The 18,201-nt window shown below is 51.4% G+C and overlaps 1 protein-coding gene across 1 annotated transcript in view; it reads right to left on the reverse strand.

The window, feature by feature from the left end:
* GRIK4 (glutamate ionotropic receptor kainate type subunit 4) overlaps positions 1 to 18,201 on the reverse strand; it is a 307,625-nt gene that overhangs the window by 62,070 nt on the left and 227,354 nt on the right. The window contains exon 11 of the mRNA XM_032640427.1: positions 12,230 to 12,433. Within this exon, the coding sequence (XP_032496318.1) occupies positions 12,230 to 12,433 (204 nt within the window). The remainder of the gene's footprint in view (positions 1 to 12,229; positions 12,434 to 18,201) is intronic.

Raw genomic sequence — 18,201 nt, forward strand, 5'->3', positions numbered from 1 at the left:
TCAACTGCGTCTTTGCCGTCTAAAGCTTCTCTTTTTCCAGGGACTGTTTCTCAGTCCATGACTCTACCAGGCGCCTGTCCTCCAAAACCGAGACCAGGAGTCAGCCAGAGTCTCCCCTCTGCCCCCGCCATACCACCTCCCTGCTCTCTCTCCATTCCATAAGCAAGCCCCACCCATTTTACCTCTGAAATTCCTGTGTAATCCATCACTGCCACTCGGACCTGACTGCTGCTGGCATCACTCAAGTCTTCCCTGGAATTACTCAGTAGTTTCTGCACTGGCCTCACTGCTCCTAGCTCCTCCCCAGTGCATCCATCCAGTTTAGCGGATGCCAAGGGCACCTGTGGTCCTCGAGCTTGCTTGGACATGCAACACAGCCACCTGGAGGGCCTGTGAAAATGCACATTGCTGGGCCCCACTCCAGAGTGTCTGATTCAGTAGGTCTGGATGGGACCCCAGAATTGGGGTTTCTGACAAGTCCTAGGTGATCCCGATGCTGCTGGTTCAAGAACCACACTTTGAGAGCCACTGTTCTAGAATCGATTTCCAAACCAAAGATCTAATCATACCACTGCCCCACTGAAAGAGACTCCAGCCACTCCCTACTAGCTTTAAAATATGGTCCCATCTCCCTGCAATGATCTTCACAATCTGTCCCAGACTCTCTCTCCAGCATCACCTCAAGCAACCGGCCTCACTTCACCCTAAGATGCAGAGAGGTCGCACTATTCGTATTCCTTACACCTGTCATATATTTCAAACTCCGTGTCTTTGCCCACACAGTTCCCTCTGCCTGCAGCTCTTTCCATCTTGAGGCTTGTCAAATTCCTACTTATCCGTCAAGGTCCAACTTGACTGTAACTTCCCTTAGAGGCACCACAGTATGTTAGAATGACCGTGGACTTTGATGACAGGCTTGGCTTTGAATTCCAGTTCAGTCACTTGTTAGCTGTGTGACCCTGAGTTCGTCTCTCTGTTAACATGGAGTTAACCTCAGCATCCTCATTGTAAACGGAGAATGATGACATTTATTTGTAAGAGAGGAAATGATGCGTGAGAAATGCCTGGCAGGTAGTAGGTACTCAGTAAACAGTAGCTATCATTATTGTTAACTCTGTTCTAAAGCCTTGCCTAGCTCTGGAGCTGAATTATTTCTTTTTTCCTCTGTCCCCATAAAATTTTGTGTATGATTCCATTTTGCTTATATCACATGCTGTGGTCTCATAATTTTTATACACTAGGGCTCATTCCTAGTAGAGTAGAAGCCATTGTACAAATTATAGGAATTGATCCTCCTAGCAGACTTAGTGGGCACACAACTTGGCGAACTAAAGGTATCTTTGAAGGAAGAAAATTGACAGGTGGATAGAGCCCCAAACCAGAGCACATGCTTGGTAAGCAGCGTGAGGCAGGTTTCAGGCCCCACTCACCCCTTGTACTGTATACAACCTGCACAACCAGCCTTGGAGTCTCTATGTAGGTAGAATATGAGCCCAGTGAAAGTAAAACCTGGGTCCTGTTCAACCTGAAGTCACAACCAATGTTGAATCAATGCATGTAGGGCCAAGGAATATTGCCCGAGGATGGGAAGCACATAAGTAGTATTAATAGGGCCTGGCCCCAGGTTCGGGAACAGGATCCTTACCCCTGGGGCAGGGGACAGTGCAAGAACCAGGGTTAGCAACATTAGAGACTCAGGCTTTGGAGAATAACCAGCAGCTGAATTACTGGGTGCTTTGGGGAACAAGACAGAGGTTAAGTGTCCACGTGCTGAACTGGACCTCTTGAAACGACCCCTGACCTCAGACCACAGCCTGGTGCATGGCTGAGCTTGCAGGTGACACCTCACCTCTCCATGTGAGGTGAGCAATCAGGACCAGAGGATTCTTAGGAGATATTAAGGTACCACTTTCCATAGCTTCCTTCCCTACCCTGGCCCCAAATCAATTCCCTACTGCCTGTCTCTTCCGTGTCACAGCAAGCCAATCTCTCAGAAGGCTTTCAGATGCCTTAATTAATCCATTTTCATTTCCCTAGCAGACCCTCACTCCCCTCAACAGCTGGTACTCGGCAGGGAAGGCGGAAATAATTCCCAAGAAGCGAACCTTTTGACAAATTTCCCAGGCTGCTTCTAGACACCCATGGCGTTTGGAGGAGTTCCCAGTCTGGAGCTGCTGGGGTAGCTCTGAACATAAATGAACTCCAAAGCCCCCTGGGATTCCCATCCATATCAACTTCTTTAGCGGAAAAGAACACTCACGGGGGTCTAAGGACAGCCAGGCAAAGGCTCTGCTCTCTTTTCCTGAGTCTGTGGCTCACCTTCTCTGAGCCTCATGCGCTATGATCCTGGGGAGGGAAGCGGCTTGACACTGCTTCCTGGGAGATGAGGATTTAAGCTGTGCACCCTCACAGGCGATGTACAATGTCTTTCCTTGGTCCTGCCCTGCTTAGGGCTCCCCCGGCAACCTGCTCACCTCTCTCATGCCCACACTAGAGCACACGTTTCTTTTACGTGTCTATCCTCTGCCTACCTCCATACCACCTCATCTGTAAGCTCTCAAAGACAGCAGCAAGTCTCATCTGTCCTTTGACCCCACACCTCCAGCACAGTCGCTGGCTCACTGTGTTAAATTGCTACCTGCTGATGGATTAATCCGTTGACGGCCCTGTTTTCTACGCCTCGGGTTGACAGTTGGGTTGATGGAAACCTGCTGAGGAATGAACTCCCTAAGTGTATTCAAGGCATGCTTATCAGCTGGTGCCTTGCTCTGTACGATCCGAGGGAACTCGCTGTTAACACCTGCCCGTGTCCCAGGCACTGTGTTAGGTGCACATGGATATCAGGATGAATAAGATACTGTGCTTGCCTGCAAGGAGCTGGTGGCCTCACTGCCACTAAGAACCCGTCCCGGAGGTCCCCGTTCAGAAGTAATTTCTGCCTCCTACTCTGCTCTTTATATATGATGAAGTTTGTATTTGTAACAGAGCACTTATCCTGTACAACCCTGGGTTAAAATAATTTCCGTCCGTCTGTCTGCCCTTCTTGCTGGACAGCTCCTAGAGGAAAGGGACCTGGCTTCAAATCCTGGCACTTCCAGGTGCCGGCCTCTCTGGGGCTGTGCATTCTTGGTCTATAAAAAGGAAGTAGTGGGCTTCCCTGGTGGCGCAGTTGTTGAGAGTCCGCCTGCTGATGCAGGGGACATGGGTTTGTGCCCCGGTCCGGGAAGATCCCACATGCCACAGAGTGGCTGGGCCCGTGAGCCATGGCCACTAGGCCTGTGCACCCGGAGCCTGTGTTCCGCAACAGGAGAGGCCACAGCAGTGAGAGGCCCACGTACAGCAAAAAAAAAAAAAAAAAAAAAAAAAAAAAAAAAAAAAAAAAAGGAAGTAGTTATAACACCCACTTCCTGGATAACAGGGTTGAGGATGTAAGTGTAATCCATGTGACCCTCTCACACTGGCCACCCAGAACCTCCTCTCTTTTTGCCATTCTCCTGGTCCAGCCTATTCCTTCCTCTCTATTCTCCTAGCAAGTAGACGCAGAGGACAGGAAGGCTGAACCAAAATCACTCTCCGCTCCAGCCACCAGTTCTCACACGCCCCTGGTGATGCAGTAAGACGAGCACAAGACAGGGGTCTGAATAGGGTATGAGTCTGGGCTCTGGCCGCTTGCTGTGAGTCTGAGCTTGGGTTAATTGCTGACTCTCTGAGCCTCCATTTCATCTGGAAAATGGAGTCACAATCCCCGCCATGCACAGATAAATGAAATAGTATGTCTAGAGCTCCTGCCTAGTGCCTGGCCCTTGGTCAGTAGCCATCACCGGCCCCCTCTCCTTCCTGGGGGCTCAGCTTTGAACAAGGAAGAGGTGCCTTCAGCAGAGGACACCCCCATTCTAATTCTCTACAAAGCCATGGGAATGGAGAGGAAAAAGAAAATCTGAAGGCCCATGGCGGAGCCCTTCACTGAAAGCTGGTGATAGACAGGTAGGGAGGTTCACAATCATCGCAGGCTGAGGCTCCAGAGGCCCAGCCACAGTCTTCTGGGGGCTGTGCACCTCACCCCTGAATGCAGAGAGAGGGGAGCAGTCACAGAGGCAGACAGCAGAGCCCAGCTGCATGGGCGGCAGCAGACACAGTCATCTCAGAAGAAAGGCTGTGCGGCTGCAGTCTCCAAACTGCCTTTATTGGCTTTTGATCAGGTGGGTGAAAGGACTCAAGTGACAGAAAAGAACCTCTGAGAACTCAAAATGAGGCAAAGAGTTGTAAAGGGAGGGTCTGATGAGAGATGGACAGCAAAGGCGGTTGTGGTCCAAGATGCAGCCCAGGGCTCTGGCCCTTTTATTCTCAAGGACGACAGCCTGTGGATAATGAACCAGACAAGATGGATTTCCTCCCTTCCCAGGTCTTGGGGGGTGGTATGCAGGGACCACTGCTTGACATGCATCCCTCGAGAAGCCATTCCAGGAAGGACCTTGCTCGGAGTCAAACAGCCCTCCCTCTTCTCCCGAGAGGCAGGATGAGCTGAACCCATGCTTAAAAGTCTCCGGGAAAGGGGGGCTCCCTCACGCAGTAGGTCCTAGAATTAAACGCTGAGACCCCACACCGTCGCCATTTTCTCCCGCGCATCCTCACCGCCATTGCCTTCCTTCGGGCCCCATCCCGTCCCCCTGCATCACTGGACCATCCTCTGATGAGTATACCTGCATCTGGTGTTCCCACCTCCAATCCATCCCCCTCTCCCTGTCGGACTAACCTTCCGGAATCAACGCCAATTACGCCACTCTTCCCCTCCTGGAATAAAACAAACAGACCACCTCACTCTTCAACAGCTCCCCATTAGCTCTCTGGACATAGTTTAAGTATCCAACCATTTAAATCCTGTCACGATTGGCCCCTGCCTACAGCACTCCTCTCCTCCACTCCCTGCAGCACCTGACACCAGCTGCAGAGAACCACTCACACTGCCTGGCATGATCTCAGCCTTTGCTGCACCTAGAATATTCTTTTCTACTGAGATGATGCTTCTCCATCCTCAGTACTCTGTTCAGTGGTCCTTTCCTGGGTGAGCCCTTCCCTGTCCATATCTGTACATACCTTGACAGTGCTTCCACCAGACCTACCGCTGCCACTCACTACCCACGTGACCGTGAACGGGTTCCTTATCTGCTTTGCGACTCAGTTTCCTCACCTGCAACATTTGGTTATTGTGAGGACTAGATGAGTTAGTATAGTCAAGCACTGAAAACAGTGCCTGGCCCACAGGAAACACTTAGTAAATGTCAGCCATCGTTATTCTCATCATTATTAATATTACTAATAGAGCATGTATCACACTGTACGGGAGTTCTTGGTTTGCCTCTTTGAGTAGATCCTGAATTCCTTACCAGCAACCCCTCACATCCACATGGTGCTTGTCAGAAAGGGAGCACTTTGATGACTGAATGAAGGAATGAATGAATTGTTGAATTAAAATTGGAGTTCACCTCTTCCTATTTGAGTAAATGCAGAGACCAGGCTTTAAGGAGGAGAAGAAAGCCGTCCCTGAGTCTGGCCGTCACATGCGGAAAGAGTCGAGCTTGCAGTTTTAGTCCCTGGATCTGTACCTTGATTTTAAAGAATAGAATTCTATGACCTATTTGCAGTTAAAATAGTCTCTGGCTTCAAGGTGAAAAGGAATCCCAGGGGACTAGTTGTATTTTTATTTTTTTTTTCGTTCAGGAAGATGGCTCTGGACAACTTTCCCAGTGGATTAAGGCCACAGACAGCCCACCCTACCAAGTCTCTGGCAAACTCTCTCCACAATCCTTTCTCCCAGGGAACCAGGAGGGGAAATGGAATGAGGTATTTCAGCTTCATTTATACTTAATTCATCAAAATGTCATTGGTAAGAGCTATTCGATGTCCAAAGCTTATGAGCCTTGAATCTAAGCCTTCTAAAGCCCTTTTCTCTTTGAACCTAAACGGGCCGTTCTGCCAGCGTGGCGTTGAAAGCCAGCAGGGTACTTGGTTCTGAGCTTGGAAGCTGGAGGGGGGTCTCTCTCTTCCTGAATGTGCTTTGCTCTCTCCCAAGCTGGGCCCCAAGGATGTGAAATGTAGTCTCTCGCCTTCCAGGATACCAGTGCTCAGGGCTGAACTGACAAGGATGCCTCACACACACCGGGCGAGAGGAGAAGGGGTCAGAGAGCTCATCCGTCCAGCTCTTCCGCTTTAAAGATAACGTGCAATTCCTTTATGGGCCAGAATCAGACATGGGTACCAAATTCTGGGCATCCTCCAAATGTTCTGCCTAGAAGGACCTCTCAGGAGGGGATGCCATTTGTGACTGGAGGCAGATGAGGCTGTAATTCCAGCAGGAGAGGCCATATGCTGTGGCTGAGGACTCAGGTGCCCATTCGCTGGCTGTGGGACCTTGGGTGAATCATTTGTATTTCTAAGCCTCAGGTGCTCACCCATAGGACGGGGATAAGGATATTCACTTCGCAGAGCCATTGTGGATGATAAAGAGGCAATGCTGTGAAAGCAGTTTCAAACATGAAATCAGTGCACAAGGGCTTCCCTGGTGGCGCAGTGGTTGAGAGTCCGCCTGCCACGGCAGGGGACGCAGGTTTGTGCCCCGGTCCGGGAAGATCCCACATGCCGCGGAGCGGCTGGGCCCGTGAGCCATGGCCGCTGAGCCTGCGCGTCCGGAGCCTGTGCTCCGCAACGGGAGCGGCCACAACAGTGAGAGGCCCACGTACCGCAAAAAAAAAAAAAAAAAAAAAAAAAAAAAATCAGTGCACAAATGTGGGGGGCGACTAGGACAACACCCAGGACAGACACACCCCTGACTGCAGTGCTTCCCAGTTATCCACTGAGGGAAGAAGTGCTCGTGTCTTGGCAAGGATTCCAGATCCCTTCATGAATGTGCCATTCCCCGACCCTCTCTGTCCTGCCCACCTTGACTGTCATTACCCCCCACCCCCCGCCACGATGCTCCAGCCACGTGACCGTCCCTGCCTCTCCTCAATCCCTGAGAGATGCATTCTCAACTCCCAGCAGCCACTTCCATAAACGATTTCATTCTAAACAATAGCCAACATCCCAGCTCCACAGCTCCTTCTAGCTACAACCCTTTATCTTGCTTTCCCATAAGAGCGAAGCTTCTTTGAGGAGTATTACACAATGATTCAACCATTGCAGTCTGATTTCAATCCAGCCACCCACTGAAACCGCTCTTGCCCGTGGCTTCTGCACTGCTAAATCTGATGAAGGCTCTTCTGTACTTCCTTTCAAGAGGTGGGAAACTTCTTTACCCACTCTCTCTCAGCAGCCTTCACAGGCTCTCCTCCCTCACCTCCCTCTTGAACGTATGATTTTCCCCCTGGGGATTCCTTCTCTCCTCACAGCTTCAGTAACCATCTACATCCACTCCCGCACCTAGAGCTTCGATCCGCTGAGCCCATTCTAGCCAACTCTTGCTGAATGTCCCTACCTGCGTGTCCAAAAGGCTTTTCAAAGTTACCATTTTCAAAGCTGAAATCATCCCTCTCCTTCCTCCCAGACCTATTTTTCTCCTGAACTTTCCACCTCAATGACTGGCACCACCATCCACCCAGATGTCCACGTCAGAAACCTGGGTGTCATCCTACTCTTGTCCCTCTCCCCTTGGCCACATCCATTTGGTCCCCAAGTCCTGATGATTTATCTGTTAAATAGTTTCAACAGGTTACAAAACAGCATAAGCATTATGATCCAGTTTAAGGAAAAACTTGTGTAAAGTATATACTCATTAAGAAATCAGAAGGGCCCATATGGAAATGTTAACCATGGGTATTACTAGATGGTGGAATTACAAGTAAATTTTTGTCTTTTAAAACATACATATTTTGTAAAGACTGCATACCTCTATATAAAAGAAAAACTGTTATCTTTAAAGATAGCCTCTGAATAGGTACCTTCCTCTAACTCCTAAGTTACTTTTGGTTCTCATCAACTGTTGGAGCAACATGACCTTCTACCCGGTTCCCCTACCTCCAGGCTTGTCCCGCCCCTCCACATTCCATGCTGTAGAAGATCATATAGGACCTTCGTCAGTGAGCACTGCCCACTTCCTAGCCTCGCTTTCTACCATGCTCTGTTCCAGGTATAGTGACCTGAAAGAGAAACTACCATACGCACCTTCCTGTCTCCACGCCTTGGACCCTGGCTCCTTCCCACCTGGCATGTTCTTCTCTCTCCATGTCCCTCCTCTCCCTGGCCAACTTCTCCTGGTCCTTAAAGATTCAAGTCAAGCATCACCTCCTGCAGGCGTTTTCCCTACACATCACAAGCAGAGTCAGGAGGCTGTCCTCCAGTCCTCTCACCATCCCCTATCCCTCCCCATCCTATAGCCTTTCTTCCTCTGCTTTTACCCAACTGGTCCCCCATCAAATAGTGACCTAGGGACTACCTCATTCAACTTTGTTTCTGAATACCTTGAACAATTTCAATTAAAAGCTCACTTTAAATAAATTTAGTGGGGTGATACAGGAGGAGGCTGAGGCTGTTCTGAGGGCATCTTCTTCTTCAAGCTGCTCTAGTCCATCTCCTCCTCTCTGCCAAGTATACCTCCACCAAGACACACCATCACTTCTGTGCAGTCCTGCTGTGGGCTCAGCTGTGAAGGATGTGACTGGAGTAACATAAATGCAAACCCAAGAGGCTCCCAAACAGACATGGTTCTCATCTCCCCTGCCCAGACACAGCCCTGGGGGTGAGAGGCCAGCCACCTGGCCCATTTTATGTGAATCCACTTGTTTTCACTCCAACCACACTCCTACTTTTAATGGGATTTACACCAAAAGACAGGCTCTGATGATTTCTAAACATAAGCAGAAAATATGCTTGAATGCTCTTCCACAACCAACACGCCACATGTCCAAACCGCAACGGTCTTGGGTAAGCAGGTGACAATGGAGGGGATATGGGGATATATGTGTCCGTATAGCTCATTCACTTTGTTATACAGCAGAAACTAACACACCACTGTAAAGCAATTATACTCCAATAAAGATGTTAAAAAAAAAAAAAGCAGGTGACAATGGATGTGAAAGACTGAGGCTCTAGAATGCCCAGTGGAGATGACCCAGGCCTCTACTCCTTACTGCACATCACTCCAACATCCAGGAAGCTACTGCCTTCCTCACACTCTCTAAAGAGAAGAAATTCCTGTATGTCAAACTTTCTATGCGTGTGTACATACTCAGGTGTGTGTGATTTTAAATCCTTCCAGAGATTCTTTCTAGATAAACACTGAAGCCTTGGGGGATGGAGCGGAAAAGATAAAATAAGTTACGTAAGAACACCCAGCTAGTAAGGGCGTGAATTGATGTTAGGTCTAACCAAGATTCACGCTCTCAGACCACGAGCACTGAAGTCAGACAAGGGCTTAAATGCTGGCTCCGAACTCACCAGCTGTGCGATCTTTGGCAGGTTACTTAAGCTCTCTGAGCCTGTATTTCCTCATCTGTGTAAGTGACAGATTTAGGTGCCGTGACCTCTGTGGTCTCTTCCACTTGGGACATCAAGTAGCCCCAAGGCTCTACTGTTACAACCTCTGACTCGTTCCTGTGCAGCTTGGGGAGGGGGTCGTACAGGAAGGATGCAGGCTCTAGGACTGCTGTGATCCTCGGAGAACGCTGGGGCAGACACATCAAAGCGTTGAACCCCGGGGCAGAGCAGGGCCGGGGTCACGCACTCCTGCCCAGAATAAGCCCCCACTCTGTGGCATTCAGATGACCTTCTGGCAGACATGCTCTTCTCATTCTTCACACATCAGCTCAAATATCATTTCCCAAGGGAAGCCTTCCCTCCCCTGTCCCCTTGCCTCTCAAGGCTGGACCCCTCCCCCGCAGGTACCCTCTCATAGCTCCTTCTACTTCCCCTTTCTTTGTACTGAACACAGTGTGTTAGTGATATCCTGCTGCGATCATTCATTAATATCTGTCTCTCACTAGTAAGATTCATGAGGGTAGTGAGTATGTTTATTTTGTCCCCCATTGTATCTCCATTGTCTAGGAAAGAGGAAAGTGTTCGATGGATCTGTATTGAACGAATGGGTTAATTAGTTAAGTAATTAATACTACACAGTCAAGTCTTGATGAGACCAAAGCAGCAGTGTTTTGACTTGCAAGCCGACCTGGAGTGAATTTTAAGATCCTGTCTGATTGCCCAAGTCGTTCAGTACGAAGCTGCATGTCCTTGAGCCTTGGATTCCTCTCCTCTTCCTGCAAGTCCATGTCACAGCTCATTTGGGAGTTGATGAGGGTACGGCTGTGCACTGACTCTGACATCCCTGAAGTCACCCCACCAATCACCAGGAAGGCCAAGGGGGCTGAAGAGACAGGCTCAAGGTGACAGAGTACATCGGTAAGAAGGGAAGGAAAAGGCCTAGCATTTCAGCTTTCTGGGGTTTAACCACTGGACTGCATCTCTACCAGGGGATCCCAACAAGAGGACTGCTTCGGGAGGGGCTCTGGGACTTCGAGAAAAGCCGCACATCCTTTGCTGTGGAAGGAAGTGTGGGCATCGTCAGCTGGGGACTTGAGTCTCAAAGACAGCAGACAGCTCCCTGAAGAAGTCTTCACTCTGCCCCTGTGAGAGGCTCCCAGGGCTCCCTGGGCCTTCTGCCACCTTCTGTTGATTGTTTGCAAGCCTCTCCCTGACAGCAAAGCCTCCCTCTGGACTCTAGGAACTGGACAGTTCACCGTCTCGCTGAACAAGTCTTGCCGCTGACCCCGCTGGGTCACTGCAAATGCTGTCAGGCAAACTCCTCACCACTGTCCCACCTTGGCTCTCAATTACCTTCTCCATGCTCTTGTCTATACAGAACTTTTCATCATGCATTGCCAAGGATCACTTATTTAATACCCGGACTAACACTTTTATCCTTCAAGACTAGGATTTAAAAAATGTATATTTTACCCCAAGTTTGGTACATATAAAGGGTTAAGATCATATTAATTCAATGCATAAAGAGGAGGGAGAAAAGAAGGAAAGAAAAAAGCAAGCAAGAGTGAAAGGGAGGGAGGATAAAAAGGAAGGAGAGAAGGAAGGGCCTAGACTTATGCAGACCTTTCTTGGTGACATCCCACTCCAGCTGAGGTCATGTTCTTAGGTGGGAAGAATGTGGGTTCTGGAGTTAGACAAATCTGGGTTCAAATCCCAGCCCCGTCTCACCCTAACTGTGGCTTCAGACAAGTCATTTAAGCTCTCTGAGTTCAGCTGGCGCCTTTGTAAAATGAGGATAACAGCTAACTAAAAGGTATATTCCCAGAGGAATATACTGGCTGGGAGGCTGCAGGGGCTCCTTCTGCACTCGGAAAGCACAGAGAGGTAGGGACTGGTTCAAGAACCAACCCATAAGAACCTAGGTCTGTGCTCTCCACATTGGATGCCCATCACCTTTCCTGAGCAGAAAAACTCAGTTATGGAAATATGGACAGTGAACGAGTAACAACCAAATTAATTTTTACAGACGTTAACAGTATATACCAAGAAAACAAGAGCTCTGCCCCCGCAAGAACTTTCTATAGCCTTGCTCTAACCTAACGACGACTGGCGCTCTATGACGCTCACCTGCGTTTTAATTGAGTCTCTGCATTCACCCTGAAAATCTACAGTCTGCCCAAGTGCACCTTGGTCCTGGGTCTGTAAAAGCACATTAAGGAGAGCGGAACATAATACAAGAAGTAACGAAATAGCCATAACTGTGACCAACTCCTCTGCCAGGTGATCCCTTTTCCCCTGTTATTTAACCATGTCTCCTCGAGAGTGCTTCTCGAGTGTCAAAGTCAACGGACGTGAGTGTGTTCTACTCTCCCAGGGCCTGTCCAAGCTCTGCCAAAGGCGCTGATGACCAAAAAAATATTCAGAACAAACAAAAAGCACCTGGATTATCCAAGAACAGAGCCCCAATTCTCTAAGCCGCGTTCAGCGATCAAGGCCTCCGTTACCTGTTACAGGTGCTGGACTGGGACCAGGAGAGCCACAGGGCAGGGATCAAGGTGGTCTTATTCTTCAATGTATATTACCAGTGCCTGGCTCGTTGCCAGCTCAGGAAAGATTTGTGCAATAAATGGACAAATAAATGAAAACTGCATGACCGATTGACTAATAAATGGGGGATTCATGAGGATACAGCACAACCTCCTGTCCTTCCAGCTGCCTCCCCAGCCCACCCCCAAATCCAAATCACCTGTTCTTTCCTTACCCGAGCGATCAGCTCCCCGACCATTCCCGTCCAGGTGCCATTGGCCTCAGGCACGCCGTACACGCCGTCCCCGACCAGGCGGATCTTGTAGTTGAACCGGAGGATCTCTGCCAGCTCCTTGAGCATGTCCACGCAGAAGCCCTCGTAGCGGTCATTGCCTTCCATCTCCTGGTGGTTTCCCTTCAGCATTAAATACGGGTTTTCCTGCAGCAAAACTGGGCAGCTGTCATTCTCATCTTAGCCCTGGTGTCTCAGCCACATATGACGAGGGGGTCGGGAACACGGGAGGTTGGGACGAAGATGGGGTGGAAGGAGGGAAGTGGCTTGGGTAATGGAGTACTTCGGAGGTGGCAGTGAGCTCCCCTCCCTGACTTCAAGGCACTTCTCTTACCTGGAACGCATAAGGGTCCCACTGCACAGAGGGTCCAGTGGAAGCCCCTCCACCTTGTTTGAGGTCATCATCTGACCCCACCCTGCACTTCATTCCTTCCTTTTTTTCCCCTTCCTTTGTTTATTCCACATAGATGGATCACGGCGGATTATGAGATACAAGGATGCTGACAACAGAGCAAGCGAGATTCTTACATGCACAGAACAACCACAAACCCGAGGCAGGACGCGTCCAGCTGTGAGCGTTGGGAGGAGGGTCTTTGTGGTGAAACGTCCAGGGAAGGTTCTATGGAGAAGGTGGGATGCAAGCTGGGCTCCGGAGGAAGACAGAACACGGACAGATGGAAGTGGTGTGAATGGAGGGCTGTTCGTGGGCAGGGGAAAGGCAGGATCAAGGGCAAAATCCCGAGTGAGAAGGAGTGTAGCCCATTCGGTGGACAATGCGGCTGCCCTTGAGTGGGAGCCTGGGCTGTGTGGAGGGGAGGGGTGGTGGTAAATTTAGAAAGATGAATTAGGGTCAGCATGGGCCTTGGGTGCCAGGACGAGGTGACTGTGCATATATAGTAGGGAAGCACTAAGGGTTTTAAAGACTTAAGGATGTGAGTAAAGAATATTATATAGCAAGAGAGAGGTCTGGGAGTGAGGACGGACCCTCTCCTGATACGGGATGCTGAGTCCTGAGCCGTGCTTGGGGTCAGATTGGATTGCAAGGCTGAAGAATCACAGAGAGGGTCAGGCTTGATGCCAGGTTGGGTGTGAGGCCCAGAGGGTAGGTCCTCAGACCCTTGGAGCCTGAGCAGATGACCAAGGATGATGTCATCACGGCCATGGATGGTTTGAAAAGGAAGAGGTTTTGGAACGTGTTGAATCTGAGGTGCTGGTCATCGATCCAGGAGGGCACATCTGACTGAATGTTGGAATATGGGGTGAGGGCAGGATCGGGGGCAGAGATGGGGCAGCCTCCGGACAGAGGTGGGGCTGAAGCTGCAGCATATGAGAGACCATCGGGGGGAAGGACAGCAGAGGGACAGACGTGATCTTAGGGAGGGGGAAAGTGAAGAGCAGCCGTAGAGGAAGACAAAGCAGAAGCGGCCAGAAAAGCCGACGATCGGGAAAATGTGGTCATGAAGGTCAAGGAGGAAAGGGTTTCATGCAGGAGAAGGCAGACATTCCCACAAAGAGAGGAAGCAGGGCTGTGAAAGGGCATCTGGGTCACATGTCCCTGGAGACCTTCGAAGGCAGATTGGGGTGGGGAGGGGGGAGGGGATGGCAGAACCCCGCAAGGACGGGTGTGCACGAGAGGTGCACGGGTGAGAGCCGACCAGGATGTTGAGAAGTTCAGAGACAAATGCTGGCAGAGCTTCTCCACCCAACTACTACCGGCCATGTCTCGCTCCAAACCTCAGTTCCCCCTCTGCCTGCAACAGGCTTGGAGGATGCCCAGTATCCACCAATCCCTTGATGGATGATTCCCTAAATAGGAGGGTAGCCCAAGGACAGCAGGGTGTAGGTAAGGTGGTAGTGATGGCGTCTTAGGATGGGAGGGACCAGAGTACATGTATAGGTACGAAGGGAGGAATCCTTAGAAAAGGGCAGATTAGAAAAGGAAGAAAGAGAAGGCTAGTCAGTGCAGCAAAGTCCCGGGAGAGCCAGGGTCTAGGTGAACATGGGAAGTGGGCCTGGGGGTGAGGTGGAGAGCGTAGATGTGGGTACAGAGGGGGCGCGGAGGAGGCCCAAGGTACAGAGCCATGCCAGCCCCCAGAGCTGGGGGCAGGTGGGAGGGAAGGCTTGGTGCCTGGAAAGGTTTCCTCGGGGAACACGATGTGGGGTGAGCAGAGAGGAGCGCAGGGTTACCCAGGCCCAGCTGAGTCAGGAGGCTGAATGCAGATGGGCAGCTGGGAGCAGGGCTTGCAAGGACAGTTGGACTCGGGGACGGGCAGGAGGGGAGAATGGCTGAGCATCACGGTGGAGTCAATTCTAGAAGCCAACAGAGGGAAGTGCTGAACTGCTGGTTTGCTGAGCTCGAGCTGGAAGGGGCTTCTGGGCTGGGGAAGATGGGCAGCCAGAGAGGCCAGAGGTCGCAAAGGGAGGAAGAGGGAGAGCGGTCTTGTGGGTGTGATGAAGCGGAAGAGGGGAAGGTCGGAGGTTCCGTGCCAGGGAGAGGGAGCTCCAAGTTGAAGGTGATGTGCTTCTGGTTCATGGTCAAGTGCGCTGTCATGTCCGTGAAACGGGCCCAAGCTCCTTGACTTCCACACATGCTGTCCTCAGCTCACGGGCCTCTCTCTGTCCTGCTTTTGCTTAACCTAACTCATCTCTGTCCCTGGGGTCCCATCCCACCTCTGACCCCAACCCACTTCTCAGAACCCCTACCGCACTCACAGCCAGGCCTCCGCACACTCATTATTCGTCCTCCTACACGTGCCAGCTCGCAGGTAGAACGTACGTGGAGCCTGGGACGGACTCCTCCCTGTCTCTGGGGCCCCCACCTGGCCCCAGCATCCAGCACTTGTGGATTGTGTGGGTGAAAAGTGCTGAAATGGCCTCACCGACAGGGCCTGGCTGGGCATTTCCACGCCTGGGTTGGAAGGCAGCCTCCCAGGGTATCTTTAACGATCCCAAGGAGTGTCACAAAACTCTTCTCCCCGAGAACTCTCCGCACTTAAGTTAATTTAAAATTCACTGACATATTTAGAGTAAATAAACAGGAGGCCAGTGCTGGAGGGAGGAACCGTGTGGGAGGGCCCAGTGCTCACTGGCACTTTGGAGGGTCTGGGGGCCGTGTGCTGGCCTGGAGCCCTGTCCTGGCGGGCAGTGATGAGGGCAAAGTGCTTAACCCGGGTTCTGATGCAGGGGTGTGCTCTAGGGGCGGGAGCCGCGGCTAATTCTGTGTATTTGCCGGTGTTAACCAATAAATCACCCACAAGTCCCAGCCGCACCCTGACAGTAGCAGGATGCAACAGGCCTGTGTGCTGAGTTTTAAGGGATAAGTCATTCAGATGGCCATTTGCCAAGGAGGTCCCCCAAAGGCCAGCAGGGACTAAATTAAGGTAATCATTCCTGGTAAGAGTTACTGACTTCCACACACATGCACAAGAGAAGGTTCTCATTTGAATCGTACTGGCCATGTTTTGAAATGTTCCCTTTCACAAAAGTGTCCTTCCCCACCCTCATGAGCACACGTGTGCATATGTGAACAAACGTGTGCGTGCATGTACTCGCACACACACAGGGTCAGACTGACTTTCCCAGTCTAGAAACATGACCCTGCGGTCTCAGTGTCCCCGTGGGTCTGTGCCAGAGCTCTGAGCCCCGTCCAATTCCAGTTCCGGAAAGGCAGGAAGTAAAACCCGGCAATGTCCCCATTTCTCTCTCAAACTCTTAACTGGCTTTTGAGGGACATCTCTGACCCTGTAGGAAGGAATTCCTTCATTCAAATTCTAATCATCAGGAACTTCCCTGGTGGCGCAGTGGTTAAGAATCCGCCTGCCAATGCAGGGGACACGGGTTTGAGCCCTGGTCCGGGAAGATCCCACATGCCGTGGAGCAGCTAAGCCCGTGCGCCACAACTACTGAGCCTGTGCTCTAGAGCCCGCGAGCCACAACTACTGAGCCCATGTGCCACAACTACTGAACCCACGTGCCACAACTACTGAGCCCGTGTGCCACAACTACTGAAGCCCGCATGCCTAGAGCCCGTGCTCCGCAACAAGAGAAGCCACCGCAATGAGAAGCCCGCGCACCGCAACGAAGAGTAGCCCCCGCTCACCGCAACTAGAGAAAGCCCGCACACAACAACGAAGACCCAACACAGCCAAAAAAAAAAAAAAAGGAAAAGAAAATTGTAATTATCAGGCTCCTACTTTGTGTCAGGCCCCCCAGTCTTTCAGGAGCCCTCATTCTGGAAGGGGAGGTAGAGCTGTAAACGCCAACTCTAATAGGAGAAAGGTGTGTACAAAATGTGAGAGGCAGGGAGCAGGCAGGAGGCAGATGAGGGAAGACCTCACGGAAGAGGGGACATCAGAGCCAAGCTGTGAAGGCTGTACAAGTATTTCCAGGTGGAAACAGGAATTCACAGAGAGGGTATTCCAGGCAGAGGGAACAGCATGTACAGAGGCAGGGAACAGCATGACGCAGTGAGGAAGTGTCAGGCAGTCCAGTGCTGCCAGACCCCACGTGGCATGGAGAGGAAGCAGGTACAGCAGGCTGGGCTTCATGACGAGAGGTTTATATTCCAAGCTCAGGGCCGGTCGCTCCTGGGTAGCACTGAAGTGAGGAAATGACAGGACGGTTCTGATTTTAGAATGACCGTGCAGCCAGAAGGGCGGGGCTAGGGAGAGACAGACTGAACAAGTGAGAAGGGGGCCTTTGAGGAGGCCACACGCAGCTCCAGTGAAGAGGTGGCTACACCTATGTTAGGGCATGTGCTTGAGGATGGACAGCAGGTGACAGACTCAGGAAGTCCTTCAGAGGCAGAGCAGGTCCCAGCAATCGAGTGCATGTTGCCCCCACTCGGCCAGGACTGCCGGTCAGCGTCACTGCAGCTCAGCCAGGCGCTCCCAGGTCTCAGGGGCTTGGTGACACCACCCCCACCCCCAAGTCCTGCTGACATTTCCACGTTGGTTCAGATGAGCTCAGGTTGGGCTGAGATGGGGAGTGGCTAAAACCCTGCGAGCTGGAACTGCCTTCTCCATCCTTTGCTTTGTTCCCTCTGCCTGGAATGTTCCTTCCCGGACGGCCATGTGGTTGTCACCTCACCTCATCAGGTCTCTACTCGGATCTGCCCTTCTCAGTGAAGCCGGCAATCCCTCTCCCCTTCCTCGGCTCTGTCTACACCCGAGCACCTAGAACAGCGCCCAGCACACAGGAGTGCCCCCCAAATATTCACTGAATGAATGACTGAAAGTATTCAGTGAGCCCCTGTCTCGTACCAAATGAAGGGAAAACTCACAAGCTGGACATTCAAGTCCCTAAGCATTATGGGCCCAGCCCACTTCTCCAGCCTCAGGCCTTTCCCTCTCTACCAATGCCCATTTCCTAGAAACCTGCACTTTTTGGCATTTCCTGAGTGCCCGACAACACTCTCCTTAGTCCACTTCTCCCTCCTCATCAGCCCTGTCTTCGGGGGCCCATCCTCAATGTCCCTCTCCTCGGATGGCTTTGCTGACCTCCCCGATGGCACGGGACCTCTCTCTCGTTCACCCCCCATGGCGCTAGGCGTGCGCCTCTTTCCTGGCTTTTATCCTGCTCTGCTCACGGGGGATCAGTTATTTCAGTGCAGGGCTCCTGAGCTCCAGGAGCTCATGAATGTAGTGATGGAGGTCCCTGAGCTCTTTTTTTTTTTTTTTTGCCATACGCGGGCCTCTCACTGTTGTGGCCTCTCCCGTTGCGGAGCACAGGCTCAGTGGCCATGGCTCACAGGCCCAGCCGCTCCGCGGCATGTGGGATCTTCCCGGACCAGGGCACGAACCCATGTCCCCTGCATCGGCAGGCGGACTCTCAACCACTGCACCACCAGGGAAGCCCCCTGAGCTCTTTTTATCATCTCGAAAGCCTGAAAGAAACGGACACGTTTCCAAACCTTG

The sequence above is a fragment of the Phocoena sinus genome, chromosome 8 (assembly GCF_008692025.1).
Source record: "Phocoena sinus isolate mPhoSin1 chromosome 8, mPhoSin1.pri, whole genome shotgun sequence".
NCBI lineage: Eukaryota > Metazoa > Chordata > Mammalia > Artiodactyla > Phocoenidae > Phocoena > Phocoena sinus.